Source organism: Phaethon aethereus, assembly GCF_964289735.1.
Source record: "Phaethon aethereus genome assembly, chromosome: 8".
NCBI classification, from domain to species: Eukaryota; Metazoa; Chordata; class Aves; order Phaethontiformes; family Phaethontidae; genus Phaethon; species Phaethon aethereus.
In genome coordinates, this window is record NC_138584.1 from 16,854,012 (window position 1) to 16,880,889 (window position 26,878).

The 26,878-nt window shown below is 37.8% G+C and overlaps 1 protein-coding gene across 3 annotated transcripts in view; it reads left to right on the forward strand.

The window, feature by feature from the left end:
* The window catches only part of EVI5 (ecotropic viral integration site 5), a gene marked incomplete at its 3' end in the record, with an annotated part of 70,511 nt that extends 50,141 nt beyond the window's left edge, over positions 1 to 20,370 (forward strand). For all 3 annotated transcript variants that reach the window (XM_082002879.1, XM_082002881.1, XM_082002880.1), the window contains one exon: positions 20,065 to 20,370. In XM_082002879.1, the coding sequence (XP_081859005.1) occupies positions 20,065 to 20,370 (306 nt within the window). The remainder of the gene's footprint in view (positions 1 to 20,064) is intronic.
* Between the last annotated feature and the right edge of the window lie 6,508 nt (positions 20,371 to 26,878).

Below are 26,878 nucleotides of genomic sequence, written 5' to 3' on the forward strand. Positions count from 1 at the left end.
TAATGACTTTTTTCCCCCCTTTAATGTTACATATCTGTTTGTCTAGTTTTTATTTTAAAAACTTTGGAGTGAAAGTAATACTTCATGCACAATCCTTTATTTTGAGCGTAACCCACTAGGCTGATTTAGAGATAATGTAAGGTTAAGTCTGAAATGTACTAGTATTTATAGGTAAGTTGATGCTAATCAGTAGTAATTAAGTCTTGGATTAACATAGCTGCTAAGTAAAGAACTTTGCTTGCAGTGTTTGCTGAAACAGCAAAATCTGAATAAAATGGCTAAAGAAGATGCAAAAATGTTTGCCCTCAACAGCTAAATGTTATGATTAGTATAATTTAGTCAATACCAACTAAACAAACCATCTTTTTTACATCTGCACTGAAGTGTCTTCATGTGTAGATCCATTAATGACCAATGCTTTTTGGGTAGCTGCCTTTTTATTCTACTTCTGCAAAAGCTAAAAGAAACGTTACAAATTTGCAAATTCATCTTCCTGAAGATAGGGCGATGGTGTATGTGACATGCTGACCACAACCTCCCAACTGGTTAACATATAAAAGGCACTGGTAAAGGAACAGAGTTCTTGGTGACTGCATGGTTACCATCTAATATATTGTAATTGCGGAACTTTAAACTGGACATAAATTAATGGGAAAGTTATAGTTTAAGGTAGGGATGGGATGAGGGAGTGTGAAACAAGATAAAATGTCTTGGCATGACCATCAGTGTTGATTCCGCTCATGGAACCTTTTTTCCTCTCCAGTACTGCATTTTTACAGAAGCTTACATAAGAAGAATTGCAGGTTCTCTATCTGAAGGATGGAACAAAATAATGAACAGATCCTATATTGAATATAAGTAACTGAAAGCTAAGTCCATATTCTGGCCTTCTCATAAACACTATTTCATGTCTGTGGCCAGCGATTTGAATGCATGTGTTCCTGTATTGGTGGCACCTGGAGGAGCTAGGTACTTCAATTCTATCCTGTGATATGATCCATCAGACTGATGGTACCAAGTTGTGGCAACAGCACGATGCATCCTAATCAGAGTTCCAGTGAAAGGTCTACTGTTCCATCAGTGTTTGCAAGCCAGGCTAATAGCCAGGGACAGGGCAAACCTAGAACACCAGTGAGGAACACCGATAAGGAACACCTGAGAACAACAAAGAGAGGGTCGCTGTTACTGCCAGGGTCTAAAGCTGATTAATTCCACTAAAAGGTGGGGGTGGCAGGGTTTACTACAGCATGGGTGCAACAGGCTGCTGCTGTAGCACCTCTTGACTTTGTAGTGGAAGAGAGATTGACCCTCAGATTTCAGAGATTTCTCTCATATGTTCCAGTGTGGTAACCTAAATCAGCTACATATCAGAACTCTGCATATAATTTCAGATTATTAATGTTATTTTTTTAAAGTTTTGTCTATACTTTTTAAAACTTCCAACCGATTGCCCTTTGTAATCTGGGTCCAGATTGATTAATTTTGGTCTTCCTTTTCTGAGCTCAAAATTTTACATGCATCTTAAATATCGTGCAGCTAGCAGCCTGAAGGCTAAATTTCTTCTGTTTTTATTACTGCTCTGGGAATAGTAATGCTACAGTCTGTCTTCAAATCATATTATAAGACTTATTCATAGTAAACTCAAGTCATTATATTCCTGTTACTGAGTAAAACTGCATATACTGGAAATTGGTATTATGGCAACCAAAACTGAACCAATTATGCACATCGCTATTGAATATAGAAGGTAAATTACATGGAAAAAGATTGTATCTTTTTTGTTACCTTTTGAAATAAGGTAAAATAACTACAAGTGGAACTACTATATTGGATTTTTGGGTTGTTCTAAAAAGATACCTGCCTGATTCCTCTTACACCTAACCAGTGGATTTCTGCAGTATGGTGAGCTGAATTGTATATTGACCTACTTCACAGTAGGGTCTTAAACTTGTATTTGATGAACACTTCAGGAGAGCAAACAGACAAGAGCTGAAGCTTTGAGAACATTGTAACAAGGTGTTGTAGACTTCTGCTTTATGCACACCATCTCAGATCTACTCACATGCAGCTCTTCCTTTGCACTAACTTGAGTAACCAAATACAGGATTGAATCAAAATATTTAATGTAATTTACATGACTATGTACAATGCTGAATTCCTATTTAAATTCCTCAGTGCAGCCATAATTTCACTCGGAGTTTGCATACATGTAAATCATTATTAACGTGCAATTTTAACTTTAGTAAGTATGTCAGTCATTTTTATATTAATTCCTTAGAAAGTTACTATCCTTTAATGTTTTACATAACCTATCAACATTCGAAGAACAGCTGGTGCATAATGAAAGGACACTCAGACTGCAGTATTTCTAGTTAACTGATAGCTAATCCTATGAAAAGTTGCTTATATTTAGTTTCAGATTAGTGCTGCACTTCCTTTCTTCCTTATTGGCAGAGTTGCTTTATTGGGCACAAAGTTGCTAGATGCTTACACCTAATGGCTTTATTGTTGAAGACTGAAACTAGTGTGAAAACCTGAAATTTTGAGGATTGTCACAGATTCGAACAGGAAGTCATGATCTAAACTTCTTTCAGAGCTTTTAATGTGCACTAGGCTTAGACACGCCGCTTCCCTTTTCAGACATTTGTGTCCCATTGCCATTTGTTCTTTTCGTTAATTTAAATCTTTCCACCTAGCATTTTCTTTCTTCCTCTATTTTCCTTCCATTCTTAAAGCTATCTCTACAGCATTCTTGACTTCTAGCTTAGTAGGATTTTAACCTAAAATATTTTTCCATTGTGGAGCCCCCACAGGCTGCAGCTTCTGTGAAGCAGCTTTGTTACTCTTGTCAGTAAGTACACAAGCTTGGTTGCCCTGTCCTTGGCACAAGAGAAATGAGGTCTGGTGAGTACTAACTGTCACTTGACCTTACAGTTAATGTGTTTTAGCTCATGTAACATAAATGGCATGACTATACAGGCACTGCAAGATTTGTACCGTGGCTTACATAAGCTCAGTCTGCATAAGGAGTGCTAGTACTTAGTTGCCTTCGATTAGACACTGAAATGTTAAGTGAAAGCAACTTTTGTTCAACGTTTTTACTATTCAAGAGAGTATCCCACTTCAGGAGGTAGTACTGAAGTAAAGCAGTTATGTATGTGGAAAAGAATATGTAGAAAGCTTGGACTGTTACGAGTTTCCGTTAAGTAAAGTTGAAGGTTTAAGAAAAACTGACTAATATAAATTTTGAACTAGTTGTTACTCATTTCAATGTAAATCACATACTGGGGAAGAAAGGAAGAGGTTCTTTGTAGTTTGCCACTCTTTACTTTTAATTCAGACTGAATGGAATTAAATTATTTATAAACTGCTGATGTTCTGCATTTCATGCACTACCTCTCTGTACATGCAGTCACTTTATATATATTACACAGCAGCTGTCTCTGCTTCCTGTTGGATGTTGCAAGGCTTGTATGTGTTACCTAGATTACAGGAGTGGTACAAAAGATTAGAATTGACATGCTTACCCACAAACTACGCTGGCAGACCACAAGACACCTTTGGAGACAAAAGCAAGTAGTTTCCAGTCTTACCGACTTTGTGATTTAGGACTGAAGTGCTTAAGTTTAAATTGTATTTCAAGTGAAACTTTTATAATAAAGTTTGTCATACCACTAGCTGATTTTTGTGTCCCTGGGAATGCTTTAATGAGTTTGTTTTGCTGTTAAGTTTCAGTTTCTTATTGTTATTACTACAGTATTTCAAATGTAAGTTTGTTTTAATTGTATGATAGTTTTCATATTAAAAGCTAAATTCTGCCTAATATGTATTCAAGTCCGCAAAAGCAAGTAGCCTCTACAATTCAGGATTGCAGAGCATTATTCCATAAGGCTGATTCTCCTGTGTATTGGCCATCTGCATTAGGGGATAGTTTTATGAAGGGGAGCAGCAACATACAGAAACTTAGTGTTTCCTTCACTTAGCATGCATTTTTTCCTTAGAAAGCAGGAATACGGATGTTGGAGAGCTTTTTTTTTTTTAATCCCCTTTAAAAATGTTTTCCTGTACTTGAGGGATTCAGTAGCTGATTTTAGCTCAGAAGCAGTTGAAGAATACTCAGAGCTTAGTGATGCTTTTTTTTCTTTTGACAAATTATTTGGAATTTTGGAAATACAAAATATTCTTTGTAATCCTGGCACCTTTTGGTCTTGATCTATATTCTTAGGTTAAAAAAAATTATTTCCAGATACAAGGTTTCGGACCTCTATAGAGTCAAGGAAACTTGTGGAGGAGAGAGGGTGGTTTCTGGGAATTTATCTGCAATTTTTGTCTTAGATTTGAATAGAACTTTCCAAAGATACTGGGATGTTTCTCTCCTGTATCTCTTGGCATGCCCAGGGGATACAAAAAACTGAATTTGGACTTGACTGAACTAATGCTAAAAGCATAATAAGCACAAAAGTACCAGGGAAGATAACTGAAGCAAAATAGCAAGTTTTGAAATAAACTGACTTGTTTGTTTGTGCACTTCCTTTTGCTTCTCATACTGTTCTAGCTGTTGTTTAGTTACCTTCTGCAGCCAGTGCAATTTGTGGCCCGAAGGAGGAGGATCAGCCAATTCTTGCTTTTGGTGTCTAGATAACATCAGTAAATTGAAATGGTTGTTTTTTGTTTTTTCATCCAAGGACTTTTGAGGGGCGGGGGTATAAAAATATTCAAACTGTGAGATGAAGATGGGTAAGAAGCATCTGTTCACTTGTCTTCCAGTGCAAGAATTAGTATCTTTTAAAATGAAGCTGGAGGTGTGTTGAAAAAACACTAGAGAATATTATTTTTTCACATTTAAAAGATTACATTCCTTTAGATCCAAAATCATTCCACATACTAAAATCCATGCTAATACAGATTGGAAAAAACAACTGTCTAAGTTTGAGGAGGGGAGGGTCAGGGGAATAATCCCCGGAGATGCACAGATGTCACATGTAAAGAAGGGCTACTTGCTGGAGTTTGAGAACATGCTGGGAAAGTACCACTACATATTTACCTGTTGTTACATTCTTTACCAGGCATCTGCTATTGACCAATGTCAGAGACAGAATACGGAGCTAGTTTTCTCCTATCTCTGTAATGAGATATACTCATTTCAAGTAATTATTTGTTAAATTTTGAAAGGAAGCAAAGATGAGGTTGTCTGCTAATGTGCAAATCTTATGCTTGTGTTTTTGATACTTGAATGAAAAACAACATCCTGATGTTAATGTGGTACACTGTTCCAACGGAGAACCCTCTGCAAACTGACCATGTTAACAATATTTCAGCATGGCTGATAGAAAAGAACAAGATGACGGATGACTGGAGCAGCATTATTCTACTGAAAGATATTTTTTTTTTAGGCTTTTAAAAGGCTATAACAGTAACTTTAAGTGAAATTCTTGTGATTAAATTCTTGCATATTGATGATGCAGAAAAGGGGAGATTTTTTTTAAAAGTATTTCCCATTTTCAGTATCTGAAAACTTGATGGCTATTCCAACAGGTAGTGACCACTAGTTTACTACTCTTCCATTCCCACATACGTATAGTTTATTTAGGAGTAGATCTGATACTATCTTTTAAGAACCTAATGCAGTCAGTAAGATTCTGATATAGGTGTTACCTCATGGTCTGATCTTGCACCTGGTGAGCTAACATTTTAAGATTGGCTTAGTGAAAAAGAGATACAAAAGTCATAGATTAAATACTATGCTTTTAAAAGATTTTGCTTGTGTAAATAAAATTCAAGACACTTTAAGTAATTACTCTGAGGATAAATAATGCATAAGTTATGATCAAAGGAGTAATTGGTAATATGGCGGAATTAAGGATACATTTTGCAGCTTGGGTTAGCCTTCTAGGTTTTCACTGCTGAAACTAAAATGGAGAAGGGAAAGTAAACCATAGCCATCAGTGTGAAGGATTTAAAAAACCCCGACCTATAGAGGCCACATAATGCAATGCCTAAATAAAATTCAATGCACTATAGTACACAGGAGGAAAGCTTAAACCACATTAACAGTTCCTTTGGTCTTAAATACCATAAACTTGTATGGTAGGTAAGCTGTGTTTAAAAGGTGCCAAATTATTTCCTCTTTTTTTTATTAGCTAATAATTTTGAAGCAGTATGGTATAGCGAGTGGTTCTGGCTCACAACACAGTTTAGTCCACGTTGTCCCCTGAGGAGATGAGGAAGTATCTCAACAAGCAGCTAAACGATGACTCCTCCATCAGCCATAGATGACCACAAAATGATGCTGCTGCTTGTAGTCCACTGGAGTAGCTACTCCAGACCCGCAGCAAGATGGGTTGGCTGCTTCTAGCAGCATTCCTAGCTCCTGTTTCTCTCACAGGAATAGCATCTGAGCTTGATGGTGGGATACCAGCAGGAATCATTATTCCTTTCCTCCATTAATTCTGTTGCTAGGCTTCCCTTGAGTCAAATTCAATGCTTACTAAATCAAATGTTCTCTTATCTGAAGCACCACTAGACTACATTCTGAAGCTGGGTAAATACTCTGATCTTCATCCTGCTATATGTGGACTGCTGGAGTCCAGCTACTTGGTTTGGATATGCCTGTGCTGTATTGCAGTCATGACTGCAGTGTGGGCACATCTTTAAGTAACTTTTAAAGCTATGAATGAGTTGTACATAGCTTTGCATGATTGAGATAGGAGGATTAGCAGGGGAAAGTGAATTCTAGTTAAAGTTCAGCCTATTAGAATGTTTTTAAAGTTCTCCTCTGAAGACATTTATAGGGTGATGGCTAGCAGTGGATCAGATCATATGGGAAAATGAGAATGAGAGAAGATCATAATTATCAGCATTTAGATATCTTAGAAACAGAAATAGGATGAAACACTTCTTTCATCAGAACTGAGGAGAGAACAGAAAGTCCAAAAAGGCCTAGTGCTCTTCCTGTAAAATTTATAATTATATATAATGGTTTTCCACTCAGTCTCTTGCAAACTTAATTTTTCCCCCCTTTCTGGTGGAAGGAGTGTAGTATTTTCTTTCTGTGTGTATATTTGTATCTTGACAGTTGTCACTTGCTTTCACAAAACCAGCTATTCTTTGTGAGATTTATTTTAGTCAATTTTTACATTGTCCTCACTTCATAGTTCTCACTAAAACTGTAATGTTTGTTAAAAATTCTGTACCACTCTTGTAATTGTTTCTCAATACTGACTAGAATCACATTAACACCTTCTAATAGTTTGTTTTACTAGACAAATGTTTTCAAAATACGTGGTGCTCTATAAATGTTTTCTTACTTGATAAGAAATGTTGTCCCCAAAAGGAAATATGTTAGTCCTCAGATTTACAAAGTAAGCATTTCAACTTGTGGTTGAAGTTTATAGCACAATAAATCATGTGCTTTTCTTTTACCGTATCTTGCAAGCACAGTTGGACAAGAGACCATCAGATTTTTCCCTCCCCACAAGTAAAGTTCTTGCAAAGCTGCTGGACAGCTAAAAATGTAGCTGCTTTACTAGTACGTGTCAAAGTTGCAGAGCCTCTGTGCTGGCAGAGTCTGATTTAAATGGTTGTGGTCAGTCTGAGGAACCTGTGATGTGATAAGATAGCGTTTGTGAGGTCATGTGGTTTGCAAACACCCAATCTAATGTAGCAGCTTTGTCGACACAGGGTAGTTAAATATATGCTGTATGCTTTAGAAAAGTGAATTGCTTTATTCATTTAATTCAGCTTGCCCTTGAGAGAAAGAGATGTTATAGTGGCTTGATAATACCAAGATTGTTACAGAAGTGTGAGACTAAACTGATTGGGAGTCTTAATTCTCCAGCAACTTTCTCCCATTTAGTTATTCTGCCCTTAATAAAACAACTAGCTTTAGAAGTTGTCAAGCTTAACTAAGCAATCAACAGGCAGAAGCATTATTGCACAATGGAATCCCTGTATATTTTATGAAAATATTCAGTTAATTTTGAATGGGTGTTCATAGTGTAATTAACACAGACATGTTACACTTGCCCAAAGGGGTAGGATTTATTCCGTAATGATGGTACTCCATTCCACAAATCTTTGGCCACAAACTCAATCTTCATCATTGCATTAGGTAAGGTCGATTCCTTTCCCTTCCCTCCAGTAACACCACTGTCAACAAAATACCTTCCATCTCATGAGAGTGAAGGAAACCTTGAAATGTGAACAGTGTAACCAGGACAGTGATGTAGTCTGTCCTCAAATGGACTAGGTATGACTTTGTTCACTTTGGGGGCAGCAGTTTTAGGTATTAATCTTAACTGTTTCACTGCCACTACTGACTGATTAGATTCAGTGATAAAAAATAAATTAAGATTGGCAATTACTCTCCTTACAAATACTTCCCTTTTTTCTGACTGTATCCTACTGCATCAAAGCTCAAGATTTGTCTTGCTGAGCAATATATTAGTTCTTGATTGTAGCATTATATATGAATGTAGCTAGCTATAATTAACTATGCCAAGTCCCTGTTTAGAGTATGTCAGGATCTATCCCATGTTTCACCTATAAATCAAGTTTTGGGTATTGAAAAGTAGAGGGATTTTGGTTCTACTGGTTTGAATTTATCTGACTAGTTGTTCCTTGCAAAAAAATTTGTGTTAGCAACTATACACAGGTGCCATTTATGTGAGAAACAAGCTCAGAAGAGGAATGCTATGTATTAGCTTGTAACATGTCTCTGTAACATGCCTCTGTAAATCTATCTGAATGTAGGTGGGGTAAAGAGTGGAAATATGGTGGAAACCCTTCCTAAAATTCTTTTATCACTCTCAGAGTGGCAGCCAGCACAGATGGAAGTAATTTCTGCATAAGAGGCAAAAAGAAATGTTACTTAGTCCATTTAAAAATGCTGAATTTAACTCCTGCTTTAAAAGGACAGAGTAAAAGTGCGAAATGATCATTTCCTGTAACTGTTGCCCATAATGGGTATATTTTCAGTCTCTGTATCAGCCAGTACATTCTAGTTAATGCTTGAGGTTTCAGTAACTTTTGTATTTATAGATGCATGCTCTAAGAAGAAGGAGCATTGAGATTTAGTTCCTTGGATATAATAATTGCAGTACATTCAGTGTGATCATGCTGCTGTTTTAAAATATTTTTGTTGCCATGTCCTCACTCCAAATAAACACTTTCATTAGAACTTCTTGTAGGAAGAGTTTCTGGGAACTTTCCTTCCACCTACCAAGTAGCTTTTTTTAGAAACTTGCCAGGGCTAAGTCAGCTTAGAACGTTTTTTGGAATTGCATACAATCTCACTAGAACAAACTTGTCAGATCTTAGAAAAATTCCCTCAATAGATAAAATCTGACTTAGTTACTGAAGACTGATTTCTTTCGAAAATAGTTTAAAAGTTGGGTACTTCCTTAGCGCTTGTTGCTATTTCAATTGCATATTTGATACAGAACTTCAAAGTTTAATTTGATTACACAGCACTAGATCAAAACCAGATTCTTTAACCATACAGTGCAGTGATCAAAAAGTCATGACCTCCCATTGATTGCTTTATTGGTTTCCTGTTCTGATTCACTGGAAACCTTCTGGTCTGAACACTTGTTGCTAGTTTTAATCTTTGTCACGTTTACAATACAGCAGACTCGTCTATGGTAAAACTGATACACAACGATACATTTAACATCATATTTCCTTTTGGCTCAAGTGCTCTTTAACTGATAATGTTGGGAAAAAAACTCTTTTACAAAAATTTGGGTCAGGAAATGTAAGAGTACATTCAGAGCAATATGAAATAAATAGCAGGACAACTGGAGATGAGCTATCTTTTAATGCATTAAAACTATTTCATAGATTTAAACTTGCTGACATCTATACAGATTTTGCAAAGCATTTTGTATTACTATGAGACTGACTACAACTTACAGAAGCTGGCAACTTAAAACAGAGGCCAGATATTTTAAGTGCTATTAAAAAAACCCAGAAGCCTGAAATGACTCTGTCTTGGAAATCTCTTGTTGCTCTTTTGCTTTTCACTTATGACACACTGCAATGGTTGGAACGCTGTCTAGTGATATGGTCAGCAAAGTTCATTTGAGATAAATATTTCAGGTTGTATACAAGTGTGTTACTCTTGTTACGAGTTTCAAAAAGAAAGGTAATTCTTTCCTTAAACAGGAGAATTTAGTAGTTAATTACATATGTGAGCTTGGATTCCAAAGAGTTAATGATGAGTGGGGCAGATTCATCTAATGTTGTAGTACCTCCTGACTGCTGCTTTTAATAATTTTATAGAGAACAAAAAAACCGAACCACCTCAGTCTGGAGACTTTTTGGCTTTTTTTTTCTTTTAAGAATAGCAGCCATATTGGTGCAACCAAAAAAAGCAGCCTAGGTCTGTTCGGGTATATAATATTGTCTTCACTGCTGTTCTGGTTTTGGGTCCCCAATAGTGTTATCAAGCCTGGAGTTTAATACTTGCTCTGACTTCTGATCAGCTTCTGTTGTTGCCAGTTTCAAGGTGTTTTGCTGCAACTGCTGTAACAAGTGGATAGATCATACTGCAACTATATTAGATTGAATTAAATATATGAACTCCAAAACCAGTTGTACTGTTTTGAGATAGTGCAAATCAAGAAGTTCAGATGCATACGAGATCCTGGAAACAACTGGACATGGACAGATGCAGTCTTCTACCATTAAGTTATGCTGCGAATCGGCTGCCTTTGAACCCTTCTGCCATACTGAAAGTAATATAAAATTAATTTTCCCTATCTGCTGTTTTCTGCTTGTCCTAAAACTGCTAACAAATCAAATGAACTCTTCTCCAAGATTCATCTTATTGCACTTCAAAATAAGGAGCCAAATACCCCACCAAGTCCTCCAAGAATTTTTGTCTGAAAATCAGCATTTTTATTATCTGACTGAATCTTCTGCTGGGTGAAAATTTTTAGATGAAGAAATGAATTTCCACACTTAAAGGATTTTGAAGCCAAAACTATGTCTTAAAAAAAAAGCCTCCATGATAAATATTTAATAGTGATTTATTAACTACTAAGCAAAGGAGGTGATTTTGCCAACAGATTTTTTTTTAAATGCTCTCACTGCATGTTATTTGTAAGCATAATCGAGACATTTCCTGCTTTCTTAAGTCACAGTACCTAATGCACTGGATTTTCTTCAAACAGCAATTTTGGTTTGCTTAATTTTGCTTTCTGAAGAATCTTGAGTACTGCCTTACAAATATCACTTCTGGGGTGGGGGGAAGGCAAAAGCAAAGACAAATCATAAAGCTATGTAATGGTGATTCCAATCTGCTAATTCCCAAATTTATGTCAAATCACCATCTTGAACACTTCAGGCTAACTTTAATAATTGTAGTTTAGGTGTGAACCTCAAGGGGAAAAACTATTTTTATCCATGTGAGTGTAGTAGTAAAACTTCACGGAAATAGTCTTCCAGAGTTTTTAATGCTTTTTTAAATGCATTCACTTTCCTCCTTATGTCCGTGACTCTTACAACAACCCATTAGAATGTGTTGAACAGCTTGATTTCAGGAAAATCTAGCTAATTTGCTGGGATTTTTTTTAATTTTGACATGAAATGAAATCTCAGGGAAAGGAACAGTAAAGAGAACAGCATAGTAACACTTCCTATTTGAGAATATAATTGTCTATCAGTTTCAAAATTGGTTAGATCTTAAGCTGAAGCAGAACATCTTTAGGAAATCTGAGAAGATTCGAAGTTGTTCTGGAAGAGTTTTAATATTTTAAATCAGAAAGAAATTACAACTGTGTGAAACCAATAAATGAAGATGCAACCCATTTCCTGAATTTCTCTACTAAGCATATCTCTGACTGTTGCAGATCTCTTCTATGTCTGCCTCACAGTGAAAAGACAAGACAGTTCATTGTGATTTCTTCCCCCTCTTTTCTTTTAGTTCTTTTTTTTTTTTTAACATATTCCTTGCATATCTTTTGAGGTCTACAAAATGCATTCTAATTCAGCTTTTAAATCTCTAGAGCTAGATATGGCATTAGAGAATCCAGAATGGCTTTGGTAAGAGATGTGGGAGTGGTCACCTCTGCAGATTTTCGTATGGATCCTCGGGAAAAGAAGCCCATGCAGTCCCTCTCAGCTGTTCTCTTTCAAACAGTGAGGCCTGTTTGAAATTAGGGCCTCTTCCTCAGGAGGGACAACAGTGATTGGGTAATGGGAGCAAGCAAGAGTAAATGGGAGTTCCTGGATTCGGCATCTGGTTGGTTTGGGCTTCTTGAATCATCAGTAATTTCTAAGAGTGACCCTTGTCTGGCATTGCTCATGGCTATTGTTTACAAGTTAATAATCCCATTTACAGCTGCATTTGTAGCTATGGCTTTAGGAAAAAAATACTTAATGTTAACTGAAGTGAGACAGGAAATTCACTGACACTGAAATAAAAGCCACAACTTCAAGCTTTGTCCTAATACAGTTACAATGATAGCACATTTCTAATTTAACATACCTTTTTCAAATTTATTTTTAAATTTGTTAGAGGATGTGTTGCTCTTTCTAAACAATTAATGTTATTGAATTATATGCAATATGTGTTGTTGACTTAGTTTACACATAATCTTATTTTACATGTAATCTTGAGAGCTATACAAATTGGCAGGAAGTTCTTAAAAGACCATCCTCTGTCTCTTGTATATGATCCACGTTTGGGTAAAAACTCTCTCAAGCTTGAGGAAAATGAAGAATGTCTTTAAAGTTGGTTTGGTTTTGCATTAAACTTTTTCTTTATTGCAGGATATATTAAACCATATGTAAACTTTTTTAAAATATCAGACTTTCCAAAGATCAGTAAGCAATGGCTTTCATTAAAATGCTCTGCAGTTCTGTGTCAATGCATGCCTATCAGTCCCTTTCATATAAGGAAGCTGATTCTGTTGGGGAACTTTAGAAACCCCATTTGCATTGTAGCTCTACAGCTATTAAACTTGCTAAGAATTGTTTTAGATGATGGATTGCTAATATTAGTTACTGCAACTATTTGTTTAGCTCATGATGTCTCCATTTGTGCAGTGTTCATGTTGTGATGGTTTCAGTATGAATGTGGCTCACTGCAAGTATAACCATGTATTTAAAAAAGGGCTTCAGAGAGCTTAAGATACCTAAGGAGTTGCCTGTGTTCCTGGAAGTGGAAAAAGTAGCATGAAAAGGCCTGCAACCTTACCGTTGTTCATTCTTTCTGTGTGCATGTGCGGAAATGCTTCCGCATGGTAGTACCTACTGAACATAACTTACCTGGACCAATATTAGTTCCCAAATGATGATGTATTTTCTATTAATTCAGTCTGAGATGCTGTGACTGCTTCATTTTCTGAGATAAGCACTTTTCCAAAAGAAGTTAATGGGAGCTTTTTTTAAAGAAGTGTTAGTGTACTAGCGTATGCCTTAAACTGGAGTGATCTTGTCACAATAAGAGAGGGTCAGCAGTAAGTCAACTGTTAAGTATGATAAGGGATCCCATTAGATGCTGTGGCCCATTAGTCTCAGGAATTTTTAAGAACTCAAATTAAATTGTTTTTATTCATGTTAAATGTGATTATAATTTAATAGATCATAACTGATATTTTAATTGGCTTGTAATTAGATTTCAACTTCTAAATCTCTCCTTTCATGTTGACAATGTTTTTCTGAATTATAGGACAGGTATTTGAAAATGCTTATAACGTGTTTCTCTTCAGCTAAACGTGGTTAGATCATACTTTCAGCAACATTCTAGTTTTCTTTTGAATCATGTTCGGTTTTTAAGCAGGAAATCTTACTAAGACTTCCTATTGTTACTAAGGTGGAGACAAATAGAGGGAACTCCGATTTTTAGATTCCTCTTATACTATAAGTACAAGCACTAAGAATTCAGTAACTTTATAAATAAAAATTTAACATACCGCCTTCTGCCACAAACAATCTCATTCATCTAAGGCAGTGTTCATATTTTTATCATACTTTGATCTCACTTGTGTATTGCTTGCTTACCTTACTGTGAGTAGATTGAATATTCGTTGGCAAGCTTTGTTAAAACTCTGCTTTACTACTTCAGAATTGAATAAATTTCAAGAATTGGTTACGGAAACCTTTTAAAGGGAACATAAAATAATGTTTTAGTTTGACTTCTTTCCACCACTGAATTCCTAGTTTTAAAAAAACAACCTCACAGATTACAACATAAAAATGTCTCCTAGAGCTTAAGAACTCTCATGAAGTCCCACGTGAAAATTTAACTTATGTTCTCTATTTAAAAAACTAAGGGGCTTAGAAATATAACTTGCTTGCAATTGACTAGCACCCTTCAAACTATTCTATGATTTAACATGGAAAAACTTCTGAATTGTACTAAAACTTCTAAATTTTTCTTTTACTGTCTCTCCTTCATGCCTGGCTTGATGAGGCAGTCAGCATCAGGTAAGACAGTTTATTCTGAGGTTAAAGGATCTGATTGTAGCCTTTTTTCAGCTCTTCTGAATTTGTGAAAGTGTACTGTTACCTGTTCAAGAGTATGTACAATTAAAGTATTTTCAAATGTTGACCAGTAGGACGTAACAGTTTGTCTTTAAAATGCTAAATTCTTTAAGCACAATAAGGTATATAAATGCAAACATTATTATTAAGATTCTGTTCTTGATTCAACTAGCTTTTGGAGTGATAATGATGATATACATTTTGGTCACATAATGTTATTAACCCTTTGAAATGTCCTAAAGACCGTATGAATGTGCTGTAGTGAAAACTGGGTTGAAGCTGCAGTCATCTAGACAATACGACCTGGATTTGAGAATTAAAAGCAAAACATGTGGGTTTACCAGACCTGGGTTTTTTTTTACAGATGTGATCAGATTTGAGATTCTTGCAAAACCGAAGCAGTAAGACAAAGCTAAGGTTCATTTGAATGTCACTTGTCAGGGTGACAGAGGTCTAGTTCCCCTGACTTGAAGGAGGGCCAGACCTAAAACTGAAAGGCTTTAACCAATGTTGGCTCATTGCACAAAAGAGAACAGAAGTGACAGACCCTGGGGTGCAAGTCTATACTCTGCTCAGCATGACTGCAAGAAAAAGGGCTGTTCTTTTTCCTTCAGGTAGAATGATAAGGATGGACTAGAACTAGGGTTTGGGTGTGTGGGTGTTTGGGTTGGGTCCATGTACCCCTCCTGCTCCAAGTCCTTAGTCAGATTAGTTGGATTTCCCGCTATCTTGATACACTTGGCTACACAAATGACAAGATCATGGTGTAATGCCTTACTTCCTACTCTAAGCTCTTTTTCTGTGGTCGAATAAAACACTGATGCCAAGAATCTCAAGAAGCCTCTCTTAAAAAGGTGAAGCCTCTCTTAAAAAGGTGATAGATGAGCTTCAATGTGAATAAGGTAATTAATCAATTGCAAAATCTAAGCCATACCTACACAATGGCAAACACAGAATTGGTAGTTGCAAATCAGGAAAGATACTCTCGAGTTGTTGCTGAGAGTCCTCTGACATCATTGGCTCAGTGTGCAGCAGCAGCCAAAACAGACAAGACAATGTTGGGCATCAATAGGAAGCATATCAAAAACAAAATAGAGGGGTTTATATTGCCACTACAAAACCTTGGTGCAGGGCTGGTCTCTATACCTCAAGATGGATGTAGAGAGTTTAAAGAAGGTCTGTAGGAGGTTAAAGGGCAACTAAAATGGTCAGTGGTCTTGAGCACTGCCTGTTCGTGAGAGGCTGAAAAGGCTTAGGACTCTTCTGTTTTAGAGAGAAGGTTGAGGCAGGTGTTATTATGTAAGTTTCAGAATCATGACTGCAGAACTCTTTACCACATGTTCCTGCATTACTAGAATTTGGGGGCAATTCCTGAAACAAGTAGGAGATTAATTGAAAACAAATAAAGGAATTTTTTCTGGAGCTTACTGCCACAGGAAGCTGTGGAGGTAGACTGCAAAAAAAAAAAAAATTATCAGTCATGGATGAGTGGTCTATAAATGAATGCTGAAACAGCTAGCACTCTCATATCTGCTACAGCAGTTTCTGGACAAGTGAGTGGGATCTTGGGAATATGAAGAGAATAGATTGTAAAAATTGGTCATATTCACATGCTTTCACTTAAAAACAAAACACTGTGAAAGTCCTGTTCTCACTGTTGGAGATAGGGCAATGGTCCATCAGCCTAATATTCTGAGCCAGTAGGTCACTTTCTTATGTTCTCATCTTGAAAAAAGATACTGCTTTTGCTATTAGCAGTGCAGAGCCTCACTTGCTAGACTGTAAAGTTACGCGAGAGTATGAAACTTTCCATTTTAAGAAACCTGTATTTTAGAGCCTTAAGCTGGCATTAGCTACTGGTATCTAATTGTATTGGAGCGCATGCTGTCTACAAGTTTTTCCAAATGCTTTGAGAAGCCTTACAGAGATTTTCTGCTTCAACAGAAATTGCAGATAATGAGGCTCCTTCAGAAATTCTCCTGAACAAACATTAGATTGAGGTGCCCCTGAAGTATCTTCAACTCTGAAGCTACACAAAAGTGAAAATAGTGCACAGCTGTTCCCTGCCTGTTGTGTTGTATACTTTTGATTTCTTGAAGATTAGTTGCTTTCATCAATGTTAATGTTTAAAAAAAAATTTAAGATGCAAATCAGATTTTACCTTCAATTGAAAAACAACATGTTCTAAGTATTTTCAAGATTAAAGTGACAGACTTCTAATTGTAAAATAAAAGTAGGATTCTGTTGAAGTCTAGGTTTTGTGATAAATTAATGTACTGACATTTAATGTCAAGGCATTACATTTTTAAGTAGTGCAGTAATTTTCACAGGTACAAAGTATTTCAATTTCTCAAACTCAAAATGGCTGCCATAAGACCATAATATGCATCCCATTGCCCTTGCTTTTCACACATCTCGCTGAATTGTAATCTGTCTTTCAGGTTGGAAGGGACCCTGAGAGGCCTCTAGTCCAACTGCTTGCTGAAAACAGGATCAATACCGAATTCAAAGCAGATTCCTTTAGGCTTTGTCGGTTGGGTGTTGAAACCCACTGAGGATGGAGAGTCCACAGTCTCTGAACAACCTGTTCTAATTCTTAACTAGCCTTGTAGCGATTACTTCCCTTCATATTCAAACACAACCTTGCGTTTTGTGTTACGATCAATGTCTCTTCTCCTACCATGCATTTCAGCGAACTGGTTCTCTGTTATCTGAAGGCGTATGCTCCTGCCCCTTAACTGTCTTGGTGCCTCTCCACTGAATCTGCTCATGACTATCTTGTACTGAGGAAGAAGTGAGGTAGCAAATGCAGAATAGGACAGATGCAGTCCAACAAGTGCCAGATAAGAATCGGTTCCCATGATGTACTGGCTATGTCCTTGTCAATACAGCCTAGTGTGCTGTTAGCCTTTGTCACTACTCAGGGACACTGCTGATTCATGTTTAGCCTCCTGTGTGTCAGGCCCCCCCATGTCCTCTTCAGTAGTGTTGCTACCCAGCCTGTTGATCCCCACAATACAAACAAATTCTATGCTACAGTGCTTGTCTGTGCTTCTGTCTGAGATGGCCATTTTTCAAGCAGGCAGAGAAGTTATGGAACTATAAGACCATCAGTAGACTTGCTGTATATATTCTCTACAGTACATTCATGTTTCTTCCTAGCAATTTGGTTTCCCTTGGATGTGAGGAGTGCTTGAGAAAAAGGGCAGGCAAATGTAAAGCTGCAGTCCAAAAGAAGTGTTTCTGGAAGGTCACAGATTGTGCATCCTTTCATTGAAATAACAAAATAAAAACACACTATTTTCCAAGACTCACTTTAGGAATTGGCAAAGGCTGTGTCTATTCATGATTTTTTTCATGAACAGCATTTTCCACAGAGACTCATTTGGTGTTTGGAAAGGTGACTGCCTAAAACCGGGAAGCCATGATTTTGTCATGTTACCTAAATACATTCATCTAAAGGTATCATGTGTTGAAGTCTTTAGGAAAACAGTTGAGGTCATTGGCTTGGCTTTCTGAATGTTCAAAACAACTAACACTGAGTATCAGCTTTATAATTTCAGGTGATCCAATGGCTTAATTCTGCAGACCTAAAAGCATATAATTTCTTACTGTAATATGAAATTTGTAGTCACTTGTACAGCAGAGCTTTTTTTCTGTGGTGAGGGTAGAGAGAAATTGTTGGGTTTTGTTTTGTTTTTCTGTGTCTTATTTTCTTAGTGACTAAAATTGATAGCTGTTTTGGAAACTTCATGTGGCAGCTAATCTGATTATATTTCAGGATATTTTTAGGAATAATATTTCTAAATAACACAAGAATCTCTAGCTTAGGCTTTCTGTATCTAGGTATATAAGTGAGTAAAAATTATTTATTCCAGATAGTTGTTACTGTCCAGTATCTAATATTTGGTATAAGCTGATTTTGGTTACATGATGAATTATGCTGTGCAAGTGTGGACATTGTGTTGCCTTGACACAAGCAAGTTCCTCATGAAACAGCTGCAGCCTGCGTGTATGTGAAGAAAATGCAAAAAAGTAACATTAGTGTGTGCACGTACAACCAAGGTTTAGATCTACAGCATGTACCCATATTTCTAACAGGGATGTTTTGATATATATTAAAGATGGAGCTTTTATGTGCTGTTAACATCCGATTTGATGGTTTCTAGCATGATTATGACACTTATGATCTGTTTCAACCCCTTTTTTATTCTCATCTTTTGCACAAGCCCATGGTAAGTACAGGGATTCCTTCTTCCCCAAATGGACAGGTAAAATCTTCTATTGGTATCAATAGCAAGGACCTACATGACTTTTTTAATTTATCAAAGTGAATAGTGCTTCAGACTTCTGAAATGTCAAATAGATTTGTGTAAAGAAGCTCTTCAGGCTTTTTCTTTCTATTTTCCAGGTGTCTGTTACTGTGAAAAGTCACTTACAAAACAGTACTTGGTGCATCTTCTCTTTTAAGCTTCCAGAGTGACATTAGGAAGTTCCTGTAATGCATTTTTCATGTCCTTCTGCATCCTTAGGATTTTTAATCTTAATACTCTTAGACTGTCAAACTGACCCTGAGGTAGTAGTTGCTACTTAAAAGCTACCAAAAGTGAAATTCTGAAACAAACAAAAAAACAAAAAACAAAACCAAAACACCTCAAGAATGTTGTCCATGAATTGCAGTCATTTTCACTAAATTAACAGGGGACTTGGCAGACTTCAGAGCTCTAGGTTTTACTTTTGAATAGCTTGAATGCATGGTTGTCATAGCTTATCACTCCACAGTGCATTCTGAATTAAAATGTTAATGTCCGTGGTCTGACAATCATTTTTGTCTTGTTTGATGTTCTCTTAAAATTGAAACTGCAATCTATTTATGCCGTACAAAGAGAAGTTTCCCTCATGCTTCTTGATGTGAAATCTCACTGGGTCTGAACTATATAATGAAAAGACACTCGATCTTGCAGTGTAGACAGAACTAAGCATATTTGTTGGTTTTGATTTGGTTTTTTTCTCTTGTGCCTGTGTGAAACTGGCAATATTCACTTGGGACACTGCTCTTTGGGACTGGGGGAGGGCTTTTCTCAAGTGAGAAGCTAAGTGATAAAGGAAAGAATGCAGCTGTAGAAGTAAGATGTGACTGCCAAAAGTGCTGTCAAAACAAACAGGCCATTCTAGAAAACTAACTATAAATGATCCTTGTTGGGGATATTAAAGAGGCAGTAAGTAGCCTGGAAGAATCTGTCATTGGTGATTCTAGGCACCTTGATTATTAAGCCTCAAAACTGAAATACTCCTGGGGTGGAAGGAGAATTTTGGAAAATTCTAAGTACTATTTAAGACATTCTTTCAAGGTCTCGGCTTCAGTAGCCAGAAGCGAGAAGCAACTTTGTTCTGATTGAAGCTGAGTTTCGAAGCGATCATCAAATGTGCTACTTCCAGATCTAGCATTTAATTTAATCCAGTAAGAGTTCAATGACACATTTCTTGGAAATGTGGGGGTTTGTGGTGGTGGGTTTTTTTCACTGCTGGACTCTTCAGCTCTGATTAAATGTTAACTTCTGCCTTTTCTAACAGATCAAATGTCTAAAAGGCCAGAGAGACTTCTCAGACCAAACCACTTTTGATGGGATTCACATTGTCAACCATTTCACAGGAGATGATGAATCATTTCATTCTTCTGATGAAGACTTTATAACTAACTCCATACAGGAGAGTGGGGTGAACTTTCTTCTACACAGGAGGACTGGTCAGATGGTTTTGGATCGCACAGTTGTAGACAGCAGTGACAGTGATACTGAAGAAAGTGCCCTTCAGACTGGGAATTCAGACAAGATGGCTTCCAAGCAGATGAGAATGGAATCTTACTCTACTACTGTGTGATTATCACTGTGATAAGTTGAAGACTTATCTTTGACTCAAAGACACATTGAAGACTTTCATATTTCTTTAATGGTGAAATTGTCAGATAACTGAAACTATCCAGCAGTTGGTTTAGGTAACTATTGGATCTGGTCTGGCCTGTGAGAAATATATACATGTACTGTCTATCTGCCTTCTCTCTTTGCCAAATCTTGCTAATGACATACCATTGCCATACAACAGGCTGGGAAGAAGTCAATGGATGACAGTTCTGACAGTATTACTGAATGTTCCTTGGTTTATAAACTGCAAATATATAATTTCTTTATTACATAAGATCTATTTTTTGCTGTTCACAAACACAGGAATTGTCTTCCTCAAAAGAAATTGCTCTTGTGCAATATTTTACGCTCTGAACAAATGTGTATGTTTTACATTGTTATCCATTTGCGATCAAGATGGACCCTAGTAAACCATCTGATCATGACACATTTATATATATAATTATCTTATACTTCTCAATTACTTTTGTTTTTACTAAAATTATTGGATGCCCACAGAAGGCTTGAAGGAGGAGCCTTTATCTGTACTACTTCATATATGCAAATAATGGTCACTAATGTCACAAAGGTGTTTTTCACCATTTTCACTTAAATCTACATGCATCTGCTTTTGATGTAGCTAAATAATGCCTGGTCTGAATATATTAATTACAGTAATGTTTATTTTGTACATATTTATATATCTACACCAAGCTGAAAATGTACATTATGCCATTTTATATGATGAATGTAAATGTTGCAATATTATTGTCTCTGGTATTCTAACAGGAAAATGAATTCTGTATATACACACTAGAAATTAATTACTAAATAAATGCAAAACACTAACTTTAAGTTTTGGCGTAGCTACACTAACAGGTTCATGTCAGAAATGCTGTTCAAAACACTATTGACTGAAATCTTTTACCTTCATATATATGTAATGAGAATAAATTTTTCATGATTTAACAAGGTTGCAGCATTTATGGTTTAGTCACTTCTAAGCTACAGCCCTTGGTTACTGCAGTTACTTGCTGGCTCTAGATCGGAGTGGTAGTTCAAATAAGGTGAAAAACGTTATTCATGTCTTACAGTTCTAATAAAGGCATGGTCAGTGCAGTAAGAATATGTAAGTTCAGTCTTCTTAGTTTTTTATTGCAGAGTTACCTAGGAAATAAGGTATTGGTCCTGTCACCAAATAGCCGTGATTCACCAAATCAGTAAGAGCTGAGCTTGAGCATTTGGCTTTCACACTCTACTGAAAACTGAGATCCAGTAAAATGGCCCTAGCCAGATACTCTACTGTTGTAATACGGACACTCCCTTGCCCTCTCAGACACATTCTAGTCAAGAATGTTCTTAATGGCAGCTATTATTGCCATCTTACATAATTGAACAACCCTCAGTACTTCTTTTCTAGCAATGTTCGCAACTGTTCTATTAATAAAAAATTAAATCCATGCACAAGTTGGTACTGACAGACAGCACATAAGTTAACTTGTCTTGCTACCCATGACAAGCAGTTGTTTAAGATTACAGAAGTGTGGAATCATACTGCTGAATGCATCTGCTAGTCCTATTAGGCATTGCTTTTACTTTTATTTTGACTGTGTCCTCAGAAAGAAACAGCATGACTGAGGAGATAACAAATGTTCAAAGAACGACAGGGAAGGCTGCATGGAAGAAGTGTGTTCTGGGCCTCTCAACAGTATTATCTGCCCAGGTACAATCTAATTTAAATCTTAAAGCAGGCGGGTGACAAATTCCAAGTTACTGATCTCTGCAGCTCCTAACTTGCTTCAGTATTTCTGTAAGACTTCTCCACATCCTACCAGTGAATACATAGTTCCCAGTTATAGCCTGTGGAAATTGCCATCTCTGAGGCAGATTAGCTGGCTGATTCTGATCTCTGTTGGAAACCTCCTGTATGCAAAATCCAATCAGGAGCACTTTTGTTTACTAACATGTAAAGTAAAAGCTGTTTACTAACAGCTGCCTTTTCTTTTTCCTTCCAATGAGCATCTGCTTGCTCATGTTTGCATCTGGATAATTGTTGCCCAAGGGGATAGATGACAAATGTCTTGTTGCCTGTCATCAATACCAGCTGCAAGTGTCTCTTAAAGGTAATGTTCTGTAATAAGCAGCAGGAGCAAAATTCAGTTGGAGAGCCATAAAAATCCTGTCTGTTTGAACAATGAAGTGTTATGATTTTGCAATAACTGCCTTACTGTTCAAGTGATAGCAAATGAGATTAGTTGGCAAGGGTTATTTCCTGAACTTTTGTGGTTTTAAAGTATACTAATAGAATAAATACTGGTATTGAATAACAGCATAAACTATCAAGGGAAAAGCGGAAGTCCTTATCCAACTACCTGCATCTCTTCTAGTGATGAAGGTGAATCACTGGACATGCTGCAGTTTCAGAAAACTTAGTTACACACAGAATATCCTAGGGGAAAAAATCAGAGAGAGGCTGTTCAGAATCATCTTGCTTTTTCTGTAACTATTCTGCAAAAAAAATGACATTGGTATCTTTGCCTATGTGTATTATAATTTGAACATGCACCAGAGTAATGTCAAATCATTAACAGCATAGACAATATATTTACTAACATGTCAATAAATAAAGCATATTAATTATGCTACACACCATGACCTTTCTTGCATGACCTTCTAACAAACATTGCTGTTTTCTTAGATTTGCTCTTGCATCCTGCAGGTAAGACCTCAACCTGAATGCTAAAAGTGTAACATAAAAAAAGCACGTACACATGAAAACTTAAGATTCTTGGATATGCAAGTGCTGCAGTTGAGAAGACAGGTGAAATAGGGAAGGAGGATGCCCTGCCTTATTTGGCACCAAAACATATACAGAGTTCCTATGTAAATTACATTATCTGTTGGCAGTCAAAATGGTTCTGCTTTCCCAATCTGATAATCCAATGTCTTCACTAGCTAGAGAAGCTTCAATATTTACATTTTCTTATTTCTCCAGGCTAAGGGAGTGAATATTTTAGGCCCTAGCAGCATTTATGATTAGACCTCTTTTTACTTCAGTCATTTCATGTGTTAGAAGTTTGTAACATTTGTGTAAAATTGGGAACATGGCTAATTGGGAGAAAGTACATCTGTGAAGTTAAGAAGTGTGTATTACATTCAAGGCTCAACAACTATTTGTTCATGTTGGTCATGTTTTTTGACAAAATGCAAGCCTCATCTACATATACATTCACAAAGTAGCATTTACAGTTGTAAATTCAATTTTCAACTGTATGCACCATTTCCTATATTATTTTAATAAAATAAATTGCTATGAAAGTGATTAAAAGAAGTATTCACATAGGGGTTTGCATAAATTTAACAAAACCACTTCGTAAATCTTGTACTATGAACTAAATCAGTATTCAGCCCTTTCATGGAACTGCAACACAGAAAGAATTCTGCTTCTCTGGGGTTTTTAATGTAATCACTGTTCTGTATCACAGACTATGCTGGCAACTTAGTGAAATTTGATGCTCATACAACATTTCTATTTTAAGCTAGAACGACCTAAAGATACATTAGCACAAAAATACCCATGTTTTAGACTGGATGTGCTGCTAATTCCCTTACCTGTAGAGGCTCCAAAAAATCTAACTAATTTTGGGGTAAGGTAGAGGATAATGCAAATCCCATAGGAAAGCCATTAGGCTAGTCCTGGAAACTAAAATAAAAAATCTAGCTATAAAATAGAGGTGAGTACAATCTAAGTGGAAATTAGCATTACGTTTAATTGTGCACCAGCTACTGACTCTATGTGTATTGAGAGGGAAGAGGAAAGCTATGTATCAACTCATGTATTTTTGGATTTAATTAAGTTAATTTTTGTTCTGTGAAATACTTCTATCACTATAACTGCACCAATATATTTTTTTTAATTCTCTGAGAGTTTTGGGTGGGTTTGGGGTTTCTTTTTGGTTTTGCTTTTTTATAAACTAGCTCAAGACATAATCAGTGAAATACGTTTACGCAGTAGACCAGAGAACCAGAGATTCTGAATGATGGAATGAAAAGCACATGTTACATTGACTTACAACATAACTTCTATATAGCATGAAGTTTCAGCTTCAGAGTGGAGAAAACATGCTAACATATGCATGCCTATGCGTATGTGGACAATGACTGACTAAGATGCAACCACTAGATCCAAGTGGATCAACACAACAACAGTTTAACACCCTCCCTTTCCAGGAATTAATATCTCATTGTATACTATCACGTGACTGAAATTTCTAGCATCCCACTATGAGAACTAAAATTCCTGAGACCATTTTGCATAGTCCACATTCTGTAACCCTTTGAATTCAACTTTCTTCTATTCATAATGGAGGTAAGTTCTGGGTCCACTCCCTCCCAAAGCTGGAATCCCTCTTTTCATCCCAGGCTTAAACACCACAGCCTACTGTCACTTTCCTTCTCCAGTTAGTGCTCATAAGTTTTCTAATCTGCCCTGAGAGCTGCAGAAGTTACTTTGGTTTCCTCAACAATCTAAAAACTTGCTATCAAAATCACTGATTAATGTCTTGCATTTTTACAGCATATGTATGCCATGAGGAGAAATATAAAGAAGGTAGTGACAAGATGCTGGGAGAAAAAATAAATAAGCAGGATCTGTTAAAAATAATTAAGTATTTACCAAAAAAGTTATAAAAAAAATACACACTTCTCAATAAAATGCACAGTGCTACAAGTTCTAGCAGCTTCTCACAGTGGAAGTGTTCTGGATAACTGTGATGTCAGGTTTTATCACTTTAAAGTGCATATGCTAGAAGTTCCTCACAGAATCACACTCTCTGCTGCCTTCTCCACAAGAAACTGCTTCTCCTCCCCTAGATACATTGCAGCAAACCTGTCAAGTCCTGTTCTTCAAATCCTTCCTCCCATTACAAAGTGTCTCATCACTTCTGAACATGAAGATCTCATCTGCATCCCATCACCTTTGATGCCTTTTGTGGTGTCCTCTTAGCTCTGGTGACATCAGGCAGCTGCTGTCAACAGTACAGTACAGTAAATTAGAGAGGAAGCTCTTCAGTCTTAAGCACAACTACAATGTAATCCCACCCTAGTTTAAATCCCTCCTTTTATTTCTTCTCCTCTTTTGTCACTACTGGGTACTGATCATGTGCTTACCATTGCATTCAACGGCATCTTACCAAGTATCACACTCCCTTTGAGGGAAGCATTAGAGCAGCTCTGTTAAAATTCATCCCTGGCCCCCATCACCTACACTTCACATAAATTACATCCCTTTGCCAACTCGGGCCCACTGGCTTTTGGCTTTTTCACGCTGGGATACAGAATACTTGGTATTGTCACACAGTTTTTGCAGTGTCACATGATGACCACTGCATACACACAAGACCATCTTAAAGGTTAGTGAACTGCGGCACAGGTCACACCATAAACTAGTAAGAGCTTAGTCCCTTCACCTCTCTTCAGCGTGCTGTTACTACAGATAGCATGGAAAGAGCCCTGGGACGACGGCTGTAGGAGGCTAAGGAGCGGAAATTGCCTTCAGGCCCTACCTACGGATTGCTGCAGCACTTTTGTTTCAGTCGTTCCGTGGAGATAGCAACCTGCGGTATTTCTGGGCTGCGAGATAAAACGCGTGAGGGGCTATTTCCAGATAAAAAGGGCTGGAAGTCCGCAAGACGAAAAACGCTCATGCGTTACAGGTCCGCGGCGGCACAGCACTGCTCCGCCCCGGCCCCCCGGCGAGCTGCGCGGCACAGGCCGCCCCGACGGCTTCCCCTCAGGGGATGTGAGGGAGGAGGGGCCGCTTCCCGCCTCGCCCGGCCTCGTGCCGCTGCCCGCGGGCACGTGGCGCAGGAGCGGCCGCGCGCGCAGGAGGCGGCCCGGCGCCCGCGGAGCGGCGTGGCAGGGCGCTCCCGCCGCCGGTAACGCAGGGGCCTGTCAGGTGCCGGCGAGAGGCTGCTGGCCGCGCACCTTCCGGAGACAGAGCTAAGCCGGCACGGGGCTCCTGTGGGGGCCTCGGGTCGTCCTCGGCGCGTCTAGCCGGGCAGCGCCCGCGTTCCGCTTGCCCCATGATCACCGGCAGCTTAAAGCAAGTCGTCCGCCCTGACGCAAACCCGGGAAGGCAGGAAGCGTTTCAGGTGCGAATTGGTTTTGCGAATCACGAATCAAAGCGGTTTTCGTACACTTTCTCCTCTGGTCGTTTGGGAAACCTGGCACCCCGGGAGCCGAATGTCTGTTCCCGGTGCCCGTGCAGTATCCGTCCACCCTTGCAGGAGAGACCATATGCCGAATTACGCATCCACTTGATTCAATCGTTTGGTGTCCTTATTTCTGCTTGAAGGCGCTTAACCAGTCTAGGAAGCAGTAGGTGAGAAAGTGCCGGCTGCAGATGGGCTACGAGTCAGTGGCTGGGCGCGGTGCCTCCCGCTCTCCGGCGCCCGGCGGCGCGTCCAGCTCCTCGGCAGGCAGCGAGC